General features: G+C 35.9%; 1 protein-coding gene across 8 annotated transcripts in view; it reads right to left on the bottom strand.

Moving 5' to 3' along the window:
• The window catches only part of anks1b (ankyrin repeat and sterile alpha motif domain containing 1B), a 173,603-nt gene that overhangs the window by 113,688 nt on the left and 45,569 nt on the right, over window positions 1-14,346 (bottom strand). For 7 of the 8 annotated variants that reach the window (XM_089126724.1, XM_039668353.2, XM_039668354.2 and 4 more), the window contains exons 5-9: window positions 9,456-9,531; window positions 8,628-8,729; window positions 6,977-7,105; window positions 5,414-5,595; window positions 3,140-3,256 (exon numbers count right to left, since the gene is read on the bottom strand). In XM_089126724.1, coding sequence (XP_088982850.1) covers window positions 3,140-3,256; window positions 5,414-5,595; window positions 6,977-7,105; window positions 8,628-8,729; window positions 9,456-9,531 — 606 coding nt within the window. Of the gene's footprint in view, window positions 1-3,139; window positions 3,257-5,413; window positions 5,596-6,976; window positions 7,106-8,627; window positions 8,730-9,455; window positions 9,532-11,046; window positions 11,215-14,346 lie in introns of those variants that run through there. The other variant, XM_039668362.2, reaches the window with a different exon arrangement.

Below are 14,346 nucleotides of genomic sequence, written 5' to 3'. Positions count from 1 at the left end.
TGGCCCTGGACTTAAATAAAGGGAAGCCAGCGATTCCAACGGGTCTGCCCGATCTCAGAACACTCGTTCATGCCTGAATGCTCGTCTGAGTATTAAAACTTCCTCATCAACTACATCCAACAAAGGGCAAGCCATTGTGAATAGGAAAAACAAATCTTTAGTCTATATATACTACATATTGACCTTGTTACAGACTTAAATGAAAGCACATTTACGACTTAATGAGCCATTTCTTATTATCTCATCAACTGCAATAAAATAGCCTATAATAGTCTATATTCTATTTCTCATATTGGATAGTATAGTTCTTTTGCATTGTGTTGGCATTTATTGTGGACAGCAAAGTTATAATTGCTCAGGGAAATCTGCTTTCCTCACTGCAGGTGTATGCCAATAAACGCTTTAAATCTCAAATAATATACTGTATATATATATATATATATATATATATATTCATCAAACCTCTGACAGTGAAATGAACAGCAGTTTTTAATAATAACTATAGCAGTACGCATACTTAGATGAATGACAGTATATCTAGTATTTTTAATGCAGGACCATGAAGTAACTAAAACATTAATATCTAGTAGGATTTAGGGAGGAATTAGCCGATAAATCACTAGGATTAATCTTAGCCTGGTTGTTAGCCTGGCTAGCTGCAAAGTGTAAATCTCCATAGTAACTTAATGTAGATTAATTTAGCCTCCCTTCATGCAACCGAGTCAGGGCTACAGGAAAATCCCAGCTTAATCCCTAATCTTGCTTTTGTGCAATACCCCGCAGGGAGCAAAAACAATCTGGAAATGTCACAAAAGAATGTCTGTTTGTAAACAGTAATTTCAACTGCAGAGAAAAACATTGCAAAGCAGATGCTACAGATGGGAGCGCTAACTCTGGTCTGAAAACACAAGACATTTTTAGCATAAACATGAAAATCATGTTTGCTGACTGCAGCACTTGGATTAGAGGCGGGGGGAAAAACGTAGCAGGAAAAACAAAAACAAGAATGGATAAGAGAGGCAGAGGAATGCTGGAGAGCAGCTTGAATGAGAAAGCAGATGCTGATGCCCAGTCTCTCTCTCTCTCTCTCTCTCTCTGTCTCCGGATGTTTTCTCTGGATGTTATTGCGCAGTGCTGTGACGCACCTGTTTTGATGGAGACTCAGATCTGTCAATTGAGAAGTGGGTGGATATCCCACGCCTTGCACTTTATGAATTCTGTGTCTCCTAGCAACTACGAGAACCCCTCAGAATCCGTGTGCATCTCTCTCCCTGCGGAGGAGAGCCAGTGACGGAGTTCAGGGTTGGTTTGCGGGTGCAGAAGTATGACTCGCAGTCCAAGGAACCCCAACTTGGAGATTGAGTCTCCCCCTCCCCCACCTTCACTATCCCTGTTTCCATGGTAGCGATAGGTCTCCTCACATGGCGCAGGTGGGCGGATCAGCGTGTGACACGGTTACACTTCCTGCGGGATAATTAGACTTCCTGTCTGAGGGATGGGAATCCCTCTTGCTCATTCTGGCATTATGAAAGCATCCTAAACATCAATCCACTCAATTAAAGATAAAAAAACCCTTTTTTAGAAGTCTTTGAAGATGTTGGCTAAGATTCCCATAACAATATGTCATGACTTACTTACCTGATCTTGCCTTTTGCCATGAGAATGAATATAAATAAATCAATGTGAATATAAAACTTTACAATAGGGTTCTTTAATTCCCATTTAGGGGTCCACCAATCATTTTTGTGAAAGAAATTAAAATAAAATCTCAAAAAAAAATAATAATAATAAGTACCCATCATAAAGTATGCTAATACATTAAATATAAATAATAAATAAATTATTATTAATATTAATATATAAATATAGAAATTATACTTTTCAAATTAGGAATATAAAAATTCATAATTAGATTTTTTAAAAATGCATATTTTATTGATTAATTTATTTCTTGCATTTAGATAAAAATATAGAAATAAAGAATGCATCATACAGCATGTAAATCTATCAAATAGATAGATAAATCGAATAAGAAAAATAAATAAATGATATAAAACAATGGACTGATTGCAATGTTAAAGGGGACATATCATGGTGAATCCACTTTTTTAGCCCTTAAATGCATTTTGTTGTATATTTGGAGTGTTTATAAGTACAGAAAAGATGGAATTATTCTCTTCAGGTGCTTCGTTTATATCTTTATATTCTGTTTTGGTCATATTTTGCAACCTGTTCAGATTTTTCTGTTCTGCCAAATGGCGGAACTGCCAAATAAGGACATTGACTACCGGCCCAACACTTCGAGCAATCCGCTATTTCTATTTCTCGCTTTGATTTTGTAGTCAAAGCTCAAGGACGCAGAAGTTACAAGAGGGCAAGTCAAAATGTTCGGTACTTCAAGGATTCCCACTTCAACAACCTCCGCCAGTTTAAAGAAGGGTTTGCCGATCGACTTCGTCTGAATGAGGTCAATTCCTTCTATCTTTGGAGACGACGAACAGAGCATTTCGATAAGCTGTAAATATCGTTAATAAAAATAAAGCATATGGTGGTCATGGTTTAGCAGTACCTTTGTCTTTCTTTGTTTTTGTTTTGAAGTAACGTTACACGTCTGCAGGATTATTGCCCTTGAGTTTCATCAATGGTCATTTAGCTGCTGTGTTTTCTGATGCTTTTCTAAACGTATCATATTATAAACACAGATTTTAGTGGTAAGATTAGACCGTAGTCATTTATCTTGTTAATGTGCTTGTTTTAACAAGAGAAATAATCGACTTTCACTTATAACACAATACAGTTACATATCATTGCAATACATCCATATAAAGACGTTGTTCTGCAGGTTCTGCAGGTGTTTTTATTCATTTTGAGGATTACTGAATCTGTTTTTGTGAAGCTTTCACCTGATTTCTCTAAACATGGAGATCTCCGTCAATAAATGGGAAAACAAAATGGATTGTGTTACTTATTTGAAAAAGTAACTTTCCTAGTTACTTGAAAAAAGTAATCTGATTACATATGCGTTACTTGTAATTACCCCAAACACGATTGATGCATACTTCATTCGTTTTCAAATTCTTAATCCACTAAGGAGCCAGTGGCTGCATAGTAAAGAAAGGAAGTGTGAGACTGTGTGTACCTGAGAAAAGCCCAGGTTTCTGCAGCCGTTGCAGGGAGTGAGCGCCTCCCACAGGCCTGATGGTCCGCAGCTCTTTTCCTCCTCTTCCATCGCCGGAGGCAGCGGGGGAGTGGGACGCTACAGCCAGGTGGAGAGAGTTATAAGTCAACAGTAGTACAAATAATCTCAGCTCATGCCAACATAACACAAGATAAGATAAGACAGAGATGGTATAAGGGGGAAGAGACGGACCACTCAAAGATAAACCAATGGGAGAAATCCTAAAAGGTTTAAACCTACAGTAAATGTATTTTGTCCCTTTTGGAGCCAAATAAGCTCTTTTGACTAAACTTTTGTTAGATTTTATTGCTGATTTGTTATTCAAACCATCTTGAAAAACTATTTTGGACATTCCTCATTCAAGTAGATAAGAACTGTTATACAGACTACAGACACTTGAACCAACAAAAACACTGTGTGTTTGATGCGAGCGAACTCAAAAGTTTCTGGGAGAAACGTTAACAAAGAGAATGGAAAAGCAATGACAAATAATTTCTCCCATCTATTTTTTTTTCTTCTTAACCATGTCCCATTTAGAGCTCCGTAGTTCTGTACAAATGTGAACTGACTGATTTTGTTAGGACTTCTGATAAGTGTCTTTCTCTGTTTCACTCTATAGACCAACATAAACATGAAGCAAGATTTAAACATGTGACAATCATGACTCTCTGACTCTCAATGACGCACTTTGTCTGATTCTTTTCCTAAGGTTTTTTGTAACTCCAGAACTCATGTAGAAACACATTACTAGTCGTGTTGAGCGACAAAAGCTAAAAGCATCATACAAACATGATGTGTATTTCATTTGTATATATATGTTACTAGTATGTGAAACAATGATCATGTGCTTCAAATATTTGCTTTCCTGTAGTTCATGGGTTAGATTCCCAGGAAAAGTAATAACTAAAAAAAGGGTAAACATGTACCTTAAAAGCAATATAAGTTGCACTGCATAAAAGAAATTGCCAAATGTATAAATGTTAATGTAATGTAAATATGTAAGGGAAAAATAGCTGATTAATTCCTTTGACGTAACCAAAACATTTCATTTTTATTTTTAATTAGATGATGCTGTTTTAAATTAAAATACTTAGGGCTGTCAAACGATTATTCGCGATTAATCGCATCCAAAATAAAAGTTTGTGTTTACATAATATATGTGGGTGCACTGTGTATAATTATTATATATATATATATATATATATATATATATATATATATAAATACACACACATGCATATGTATATTTAAGAAAAAAAAATTATTTATATGTAAAATATTTATATATAATATAAATTATATATAAATCTATATACAGTATATACATGAAAATATTTCTTAAATATTTACAAGCATGTATGTGTATTTATATATATATATATATATATATATATATATAAAATAATTATACACAGTGCACCCACATATATTATGTAAACACAAACTTTTATTTTGAATGCGATTAATCACGATTAATTGTTTGACAGCCCTCAAAAAAATTGTTTTCTAATTGCATGTATGTCCGGTAAAATGTTCCCAGAGCCCTTTTATAGATGCTGGAAACAACTCTAACCCCCTCAGTCAAGTCTTGGGAGTTTTTGACATGTGACTGGAATCGATCGGAAGAGTGTCTGTGTGCGTGCGTGTCTTTGCTTGTTTATCTGGGCTCTGCAGACTTTGATTGATTGACCCGACCGACACAAACACGTTTAATTGTATCGATCAAACAAACGCAGTGGAGTATACCGTGATCCAGTGGTCACTGCGACAGATCTTCAGCAAAACCATTGCATAACACTTTCCTAATGCACAGTTTATAAAGTATAATTGCCTCTCTCAGCCAGCAGTTTGATGAAGCCACATCAAAGATAAGATTCTGTGTGTGTTAAATAACGTCAGTGATTAAATCTGGGGCTGTTTGGAGCTATAAATATATATGTATGAGATTATATAAATTGAAGGGATCCCCAGCACTGCACCCAGTGTTTAGTTCTGTGTTCCCTCTGCTGGCCAGAGTGAGATACTGCATCAACAGTGAGCATCTCATTAGGATCTCTTGAATCTTGATACTCATCGATTGACGCGACTGATTTCATTTTCTTGGAAAACAGATGCCAGAATATATTTGATACTTTAGAGGGACGGTTTCAGATTAAACATTTCTAATCATTGTTTAAAACCTGTACAAAAACCACCAAAAAGCCATACTGCACTGTATTTTCTTCGCAAGCACACCTTATTTATTCGAGTGAGAGTGCCGTTGCGTTCCTCGTCAGACAGCCGCCCACTGCCGAAGCTCTCCATGGACTGAGAGTGAGAAGAGATGGTCTGACAAAGCTCTTCAAAGGAGCAATCCTTATCACGGCAGATCTTTATTTCATTCAGCAACTTGGACAACTCCCCTGGTCCCGCATCATCTACAAAACGAATGAGAAAAAGGGAAAGAGAATTCAAAGTATGAATTTAAATTCATTTATGGTGTTTATGGTGAAACAGAGGAATTATTTTCTTCTTTTTTTTCTAAATTACTTGTGTTATTATTTATTTATTTTTTTTTATTTTTTTTTTACAATTATATATATATAATTTACTATAAGTATTATATTATTTTACACACACACACACACACATATATATATATATATATTTTACTTTCTACTACTTAAACATTTTATTTATTACTATTAATTACAAATAGCTGTGGTACAGTGGAAACACTTTACAGTGAGGTAATTTATTAAACATTAGTTAATGTATTAACTAACACAAACTAACGATGAGCAATACATCTGTTACTGTTTTTGTTACAAGAGTTTAATATTAGTATTATTAAGTATTAGTAAATGTTGAAATTAACATTAACAAAGATTAACAAATGCTGTATACGTGCAGTTCATTATTAGTTAATGTTAACTTAACTAATGTTAACTAATGAACCTTATTGTGAAATGTTACCCGTACAGTTTTGTCACGTCAAATTAGCACAATAATACACAAGTTTAAATTGTATGCATTTATGGAATGTATCATGCTACCAAAAGCACGTTACAATTCTCTGTTAGGGCTTTAAAATAAATGTTTACTTACAGAGCATTCATAGCGAGAGCCAACCTATTTATTTTTGTCTTTATTTATTTATCTTGTCTGTTTTTTCAATATTTAATCTGGGACAAACGCTTGTTTCCTGGCACCGACTCAGTGTGCTGATGTGTGCTAACAGTAATTTTGTGGTTGGCAGACTCTCGGATTTACCTGTTGTTATCCTACCAAAATGCTACTCCAGCTGGAACGAAAGACGCACATCCAGCAGTAATTTAGAGCACAAAGGGAACGAGTAAGACTGCGCTACAACAACTGACCACAAGGGGCGCTGCTGACTGCACTTACTTCATAATGAACATCCACTCCTCAAACTCATTTATGTCACTATTTGTATTCCTGTTATGAAAATTCTAAGCAAAATAAGATTATTCTTCATTAAAAACGATGTTTAAGTGATTTAGGCGATCAAACATAGGATTAAAAAGTAAAATATTTGCTATGGGGGGAAAAAAGCAGCAAATAATGTGCTGTAATACTATCCCTTGACCACTGGGTGTCGCACTGCACACTAAAATACATGAAAGTGACAGCAGTAATGATGAGTCTGGCTACTTTTAAACATGAATTTTTAATGGAAGAGTTAAAATAGTGTATTTAGATATTCTATTTTAGCTAGTTTATTAAATGTAATCATTGTATGATGGTTTTGATTGAATGTATTAAGAACATTTTCACGGATCTGACAATCACACATACTTTTATGCCGCAAAGACGGGGAGGGCACAGGTGAGGGTATTGATGTGCGTGGCGTTGGTATTGGTATTGGGCGCTGCCGTGCTAAATCTTCATGGAAATTCCCTCTGTCACAATCTGACATCATATAATCTAGAGAGACAGAGATAAATCAATTTTTGGTGCACAGAAAAACAACCACAAAAGTACATTGACGTACCAGTTTTAGGACAGCATTAAGGGGTACAAGATGAGGGGTTGAAATGTCAAAACAAGCAAAACTGAAATCATTCTCTTGTTCTTAGGTTGGTGAAAAGAAACCAAAATGTGCTGCTGTAATTGCAGCTCTAAACAACTATAGGCTGCACAAGCCACATGATAAGCATGAAAACAACAATAGTTTCAGACTCCTGTCAAAGACTGTAGATTATAAAACCACAGCAAGCGTGAGTTTGAGATTCCTTCACTCTGGGGATTCGGGTTCATTGACCACACAGAGACAGGGAGGAGAACTTTAAAGTTGCCTCTGTCCTATAGGACGAAGGGTGATTTAGACTTCACATGTGTCCAAAGAAGACATTTTCGAGCAGTAACGGTCCTAAACTCCCAGTTTAACAACCCTCGGAAATGTATAATGCTGGGAATAGGGTGGATGGAAACAACAAGAGAGCCTGAAAACCAGATAATAACCACATCTGATTATTTTCAACATCTTTTGTGCTGTATGATAAACTCTACTGGAAAGAATGAGTTTAGTGGGATCAGTATATAAAGGAAGATGGAATCAGACTTCAGAATCCATCCAATATATTATAATACTGAAAATGGCCTAAAGTAGTAATAATGGCCGTCATTTTTCAAAAGTGCGTGCACCAAATTTCCAGGGTACATCCAAAACCACGGTGACTTTGAGATTTATCAATATGGACGTTAGCGTACGGCACGCTCTAACCCTACGCCAGTTCAGGAGGTGGTGTACATGTATGTACGTTTTGAGTTAGTGCGGAAATGCGCAGAAAAATAATTCCTGACACCACAAAACACACTGACAAACTAAAAGATATATTATGATCCACTGTAAAACTTCAGTGTTTATTTTTGTGCAACATGGACTTCAATGTTTAATTTGTGTGACTTTACCAAAGCATTTGATTTGTAGGTATATGTATTCCTTAAGTTGTGAGCCTGTGTGCTTTACCCTTTTTAGGGTTAGGTACTCAGTAATGAAATGCTTTCAATGACCAAAAAATAATTCAGACTGACAAAATAATAAAAATGACATTCTTTTTCTAAATATTAAAAGAACACATACGCCCGTTTCAACGCACGAATGATAAATGAGGGCCAGTATGTTGTATAACAAAGTAATAAACTCCAAGATCTAATACATTCCTCAACAAAATGAGTAAAGACTCAGTATTGTTGGTATTTGTAACTGTTGTTTTGGCATAAAATATTTCAAGGAACAAGAATTTTTCACACGCACTAAACAACCATTGTTCTCAATCTAACACAAACTTCCTGAAACGAACTTTATCAATCTGCAAGCATCCGCCTTCTGATCTCCACCTGGAACACGCTCCCTCATCAGCTTGTGCACGTGTGTGTGAGTGTGCTTGTGTGTTTTTATTTGCTTTTAAAAAAAGTTTGTGAGTGAGTCTGGCAAATGCTTTACCTTGTATGAGAGAAGCAATTTGTTGTGATTTCTGAGACGGATGTTCTCTCAGCACGTCTAGAGCAGTCCTACCCTGACAATCTCTGATGTTGGCATCAATCCCTGTGAAAAAATAAAATAAAAAGGTTAATTTTGTTTTTGATTTTTAGTTTCTTCATTTTTTCTTAGTTTGTATTTTTTTTTCTTAATTTGTTTATTTAAAAAAAAAACTAGTTTTAGTGTATTACTATATTTAGTTTATATTTTAATTTATTTATATATTTTTTTTAATTTATTTATTATTTCTGATAAAGCAACACCACAAAACTGTTCCATCTGCCTATAATGACACGACACTTAATTAGAAAATCCAATAAGTGAACTGTGGTTAGCTGTTTTATATGTCAATTAGATGCTTTTAGACAGAACACAGCGAACATGATCCACATTGAAGCTTTTAAATATAAACATTTATTTTTACTGAGAATTCATTTGAATTTTTGCACATTTAAAGTTCCAGTTTAGTTTTCAACCAGATTAGTTTTTATTTTATATATATATATATATATATATATTTTTTTTTTTTATGGAAATGATAGATAATGATAGATTCTTCCCATAAACCCATAGAAAATTTTCCTAAATATTCCTAAAATAAAAGTTTCCATAACAATAAAACTACGACAGAGTGATTACACCGCCCTTTTCTTATACAACAACATGTTCCGCAATCTCCAGTTCCTGTTCCACAGCTGGCACACTGACAGGGAAGCGGTTAGGTCACAGGTCACACAAACCATGGCCATGCAACATCCCCATCCCAATCCCATTCACTTCCCTAAGACATACCTGAGTCAAGCAGTAGCTGAACTACATCCATCTTTCCGAAGAGAGCGGCTTCGTGGAGAGCGCTTCCTTTCTCTGTCTAAAGAGAGAAAGATTTGAAGTCAATATTTTAAGCCTAAATGCCTCGTATAAAGAAGCAAATGGCAGTAATACACTACGACGTCATTACTACTTGCAGTCTATCAGCCGTCTACTGGGGCGACTGGCGGGGGTATTTTATATCACACTCACAGTGAAGTACTTAACTACACCCAATTTAGCTCTGGAAACATTTATTCAATGTACTACAATTAACTACAATGGCGCTGTGAATTTATGAGGCTGACTGACGGGAGCTTGAGAGAGAAAGGAACGGGCAAATTAGACCGAACGGCAGTCGAGACAGATTACGAGAGATTCTTGCACTGTGGTCATTTTAATAGGCCACCGGGAGACCGAACACAATACCACATCAAATTGGCTCTCTCCGGCCTTCATTAGTACAGAGGCATCTGTACAACTCAACTGCTTGCTCTTCTCCCTGTATTCCTTTAATGGATGTGATGATGCAATACACATAAAACAAGAACTACAGGAGCTCACTGTAATTAATCCTGCATCTCATATTGCTGAAAAAAACAGCACTGACCTTCCGCAAGGCCAAAACTACCTGATTTTGAGACAATTTTGGGCACTGTTTTTAGTATTAATGGCATTGATCTTTTTTTTGTTTTCTTAATAGTCCTGATAGATCATGTTAAGTTTAAGTCTTTGTAATATTACCAACAGGGCATTCACGTACATGTCTAATGAACGTCTTTGGCAGCTGTACAGTTGTTTGGCAGGTAGGAATGCTCAAATTTTTGCCAAATTTTTTGGGTCAATTTCAAATCAAGTGAGAGCGCTGCAAGTTTCTGAACTGGAACCAATTTTGGGATGCTCTCATTGGTCAAAAAGAGTCTTGTAGCAGAAAAAAAAGAACTTTCATACCCATATATTTTTATAAATAGGATCTAGGGATGTATCATTCCTATTTAAATCAATTGAGTATTGTTTTCTGATATGTAATATAATTATTACATTACACTGCACTCTTCGCCATTGCTTTTCACTTGCGTTCTCGTGCGGCGTTCTAAAAATGTGTGACTCAACTTAAAAGAAGTTCAACTTTTAAAAAAGGCATCTTGAGACATTGTGTTTTCTCTATTCCAACACCCTGTGCAAAAACACATTCTGTGTGAACAGAAGAAGCTTGTGTCTCAAGACCCTGAGTTCTGTTCCATTCAGTCGGGCCGGTCGTACTGCATCCTGTGAACGCCCACGAGTCTGCTGAAAGTTCTTAGAGAGAAGTTGAAAATGAGGCAAACACACACATGAGGTTACATAAAAAAGACTATAAATGTAGTGCTCGTACTCTGTTGGAAGAATATGGAAAAATGTTACCCTAAATATTGTGAGTCCTCGGGTACTAAGATGTAGATAAGCCACAAGGGTACTGCGCCAGAGACAATTTAATGGTACACACTCACAAGCTTAAACAGAGGATACAAACGTAAAGCTACATCAAGTTTCGCCTTTAAAACATGCAGAGCTCACATCCACTGTGATTACTTACTCAGGGAAAACCCACAAAATAGTCACAGATAAGATATTCATCCTTGAACCTGAGGTTACAGTCCAGTCCAGATCACTGAATAGTCCAGAACAACAAAAATGTTGTGAATGAGGCTTAATCCTGAATAGTAAATACTACAGAGCGCACTGTTCTCCTGAAGGTTTACACTCTGAAATCTGTGCTGTTCTGGATGAGCAGCGAGTGGGACGGGAAGTGGGACCCCCTCCTCTGAATGAGGACCACTTCCTGTTCTGTTTCCCATGGCGATTAGCTCTTGATGTCACCAGTAGGAGGAAATCGATTCACTCTCGCTGTGCTTCCAGGAATTGAGAAGCGGTGAGCAGATTGCCTTCATCTCTCTTCCTCGCTGTTTTCCTTCAGCTGAATGTACTTGCAAGTTACACACTTACATAGTGTTTTTCTCAGAGGAGGAAAGAAGATGGAAGACTAGAAAGATGTGCATCATTAAAGATTCACTCATTCACATTTCATGTTAACCTGGGAATACATTTTGTTATGTTTTTGTGTTTTTCTCATCTATGACTTCATCGACATTTCAGTTGTCCAAAATTCAGCTTGTATTAAACATCAAATATCAGTTCTCATTCACAGCGGACAGTCAAATTGTAACATGTCTGGTTAGCATTTTTTGTTGCACTTTACAGGGTTAAAATATGAGTGTTCAAATGATACTGTATCTTTCATCGAGACAGGAGACAGAGAGGGACAGAGGAAGGGGAATCCATGCTTTCTGAGATCAAAGCTTCCTCTGATCATCCTCTCTCACACACACACACAACACAGAACCATTCAAACAGACAATTCAGCAGCTTTCCATCACACACACACACACACAATGCCTAAAGAGACAGTTTCCATACAAACAGCTTTACAGAAATATAAGACAAGCCCATCCAAGAACACACACACACCTATGGCAAGCCGTTTTAATCATTCACAGGATATGAATTCTTGACATCAACAATTACATATTCACTAGTTAAAATAATAGTTATTGATATCAGGAATTCGATTTCTCCTAGTAATAATGGCAATTTTTGATATCAGGAATAACATTTCCACTAGTAAAAATGTTAATTCTTGATATCAACAACTGAATTGCTAGTGACAATGTTAATTTCTGATATCATGAATGTGATTGTTACTAGTAAGAAAGACATTTTAGATATCTGAAATAATATTGATATCAGAAATACATTTTCAGATATCAAAAATGATATTTTTTACTAGTAGCAATTGAATTGTTGATATCAAGAATAGACATTTCAACTAGTGACAATTTAATTATTGATATCAGGAATTCAAATTTTTACTAGTCACAATGTAATTATTCATTTCAAAAATGATATTTCTACTAGTAAAAAATCCATTCTTGATATCAACAATTTATTTTGAATGGCAGCGTATGGTGACATTTTACTAGTGAAAATACAATTGTTGATATCAAGAATTCAATTGTTGATATCAAGACTTCATATCCTGGAAATTAATAAAAGCTAAAACGGCTTGCCATACACACCAGCATTATAACATCAAACACATGCACATTATCCAAAAATTCAGTCTCTATACAAACAGCGTTATAGTTTGACAACCACATATCCAACAAGAACGCAGACAAAAACCTTATATTAATGAGAACCTTTCATACACAGAATTTTTTCATACTAACGATGATAAATTTACTATCCTCGGTCTAATCCTAAATAGTTTTCAAAGGAATTCATCCTAAGGAATTTATTTGTCTTTTTTGTTTTTACGCATTCCTAGATGTCCTCAAATGTTCCCAAAGGGAAGGTTTGTACGATTTAGGTCACTTCTTGATACAAAATTTGTCCCTAAAGTATAACTGAATAAGTAAACACACTGCAGGGAAGCCTGAGGAAACCCTGGATTGAGAACAGAGTGTTCCTCTACTGCGTTTCACTTACTCTCACAGCTAGATGAATTATTCATCCATTTGAGCCCTTAAACCATTCACACACTCTCTCACACAAATAATCATGCCAAATACAAAGTTCTGTTATAAAACTCTAGATGGCGCTGGCTCATAAGTCCTTAACCCCATCTAATTGGCTTTATGGCCAGCTGCACTACTTCCTGAACTTCAGCCAGCTCCTTGTTTCCTGTCTGCCATTATTGGACAAATTGATTAATTCAGGTGTGCCTGACAACAATAATCAGACACACCTGAATTAATCAAGTTTGTCCAATAATGGCAGACAGGAAACAAGGAGCTGGCTGAAGTTCAGGAAGTAGTGCAGCTGGGCATAAAGCCAATTGCAATTACATCATTCTCTATAGACCTTATGCTCCAGAGAAACGTGGGCGCCGTCATCTTTACAATATTGTCTTTGAACTTCCGCTTTTGCGGTTTTTTTAGTCCTTAAATGCATTTTGTTGTATATTTGGAGTGTTTATAAGTACAGAAAAGATGGAATTATTCTCTTCAGGTGCTTTGTTTATATCTTTATATTCTGTTTTGGTCATATTTTGCAACCTGTTCAGATTTTTCTGTTCTCTATGACTTATTTTGAACAATTACGGTATTTGTAGTGGAACTGCCAAATAAGGACATTGACTACCGGCCCAACACTTCGAGCAATCCGCCATTTCTATTTCTCGCTTTGATTTTGTAGTCAAAGCTCAAGGACGCAGAAGTTACAAGAGGGCAAGTCAAAATGTTCGGTACTTCAAGGATTCCCACTTCAACAACCTCCGCCAGTTTAAAGAAGGGTTTGCCGATCGACTTCGTCTGAATGAGGTCAATTCCTTCTATTTTTGGAGACGACGAACAGAGCATTTCGATAAGCTGTAAATATCGTTAATAAAAATAAAGCATATGGTGGTCATGGTTTAGCAGTACCTTTGTCTTTCTTTGTTTTTGTTTTGAAGTAACGTTACACGTCTGCAGGATTATTGCCCTTGAGTTTCATCAATGGTCATTTAGCTGCTGTGTTTTCTGATGCTTTTCTAAACGTATCATATTATAAATACAGATTTTTAGTGGTAAGATTAGACCGCAGTCATTTATCTTGTTAGTGTGCTCGTTTTAACAAGAAAAAATAATCGACTTTCACTTATAACACAATACAGTTACATACCATTGCAATACATCCATATAAATAAGTTACTCTGCTGGTTCATCATCTTCTTTTTCAACTCGCTCGCTCTGGCTCGAACATGTAAGGCTTGATTGACAAGTCTTCCGTTGTTGACCTTTTGTTAACGTGTGAATAAAAATGTTCTTTGACGCTATATAATCGTATATCTCTAATC

Source organism: Pimephales promelas, chromosome 24, assembly GCF_988280905.1.
Source record: "Pimephales promelas chromosome 24, fPimPro1.hap1.1, whole genome shotgun sequence".
Lineage (NCBI taxonomy): Eukaryota > Metazoa > Chordata > Actinopteri > Cypriniformes > Leuciscidae > Pimephales > Pimephales promelas.
This window is presented reverse-complemented; position numbering and strand designations above follow the sequence as displayed.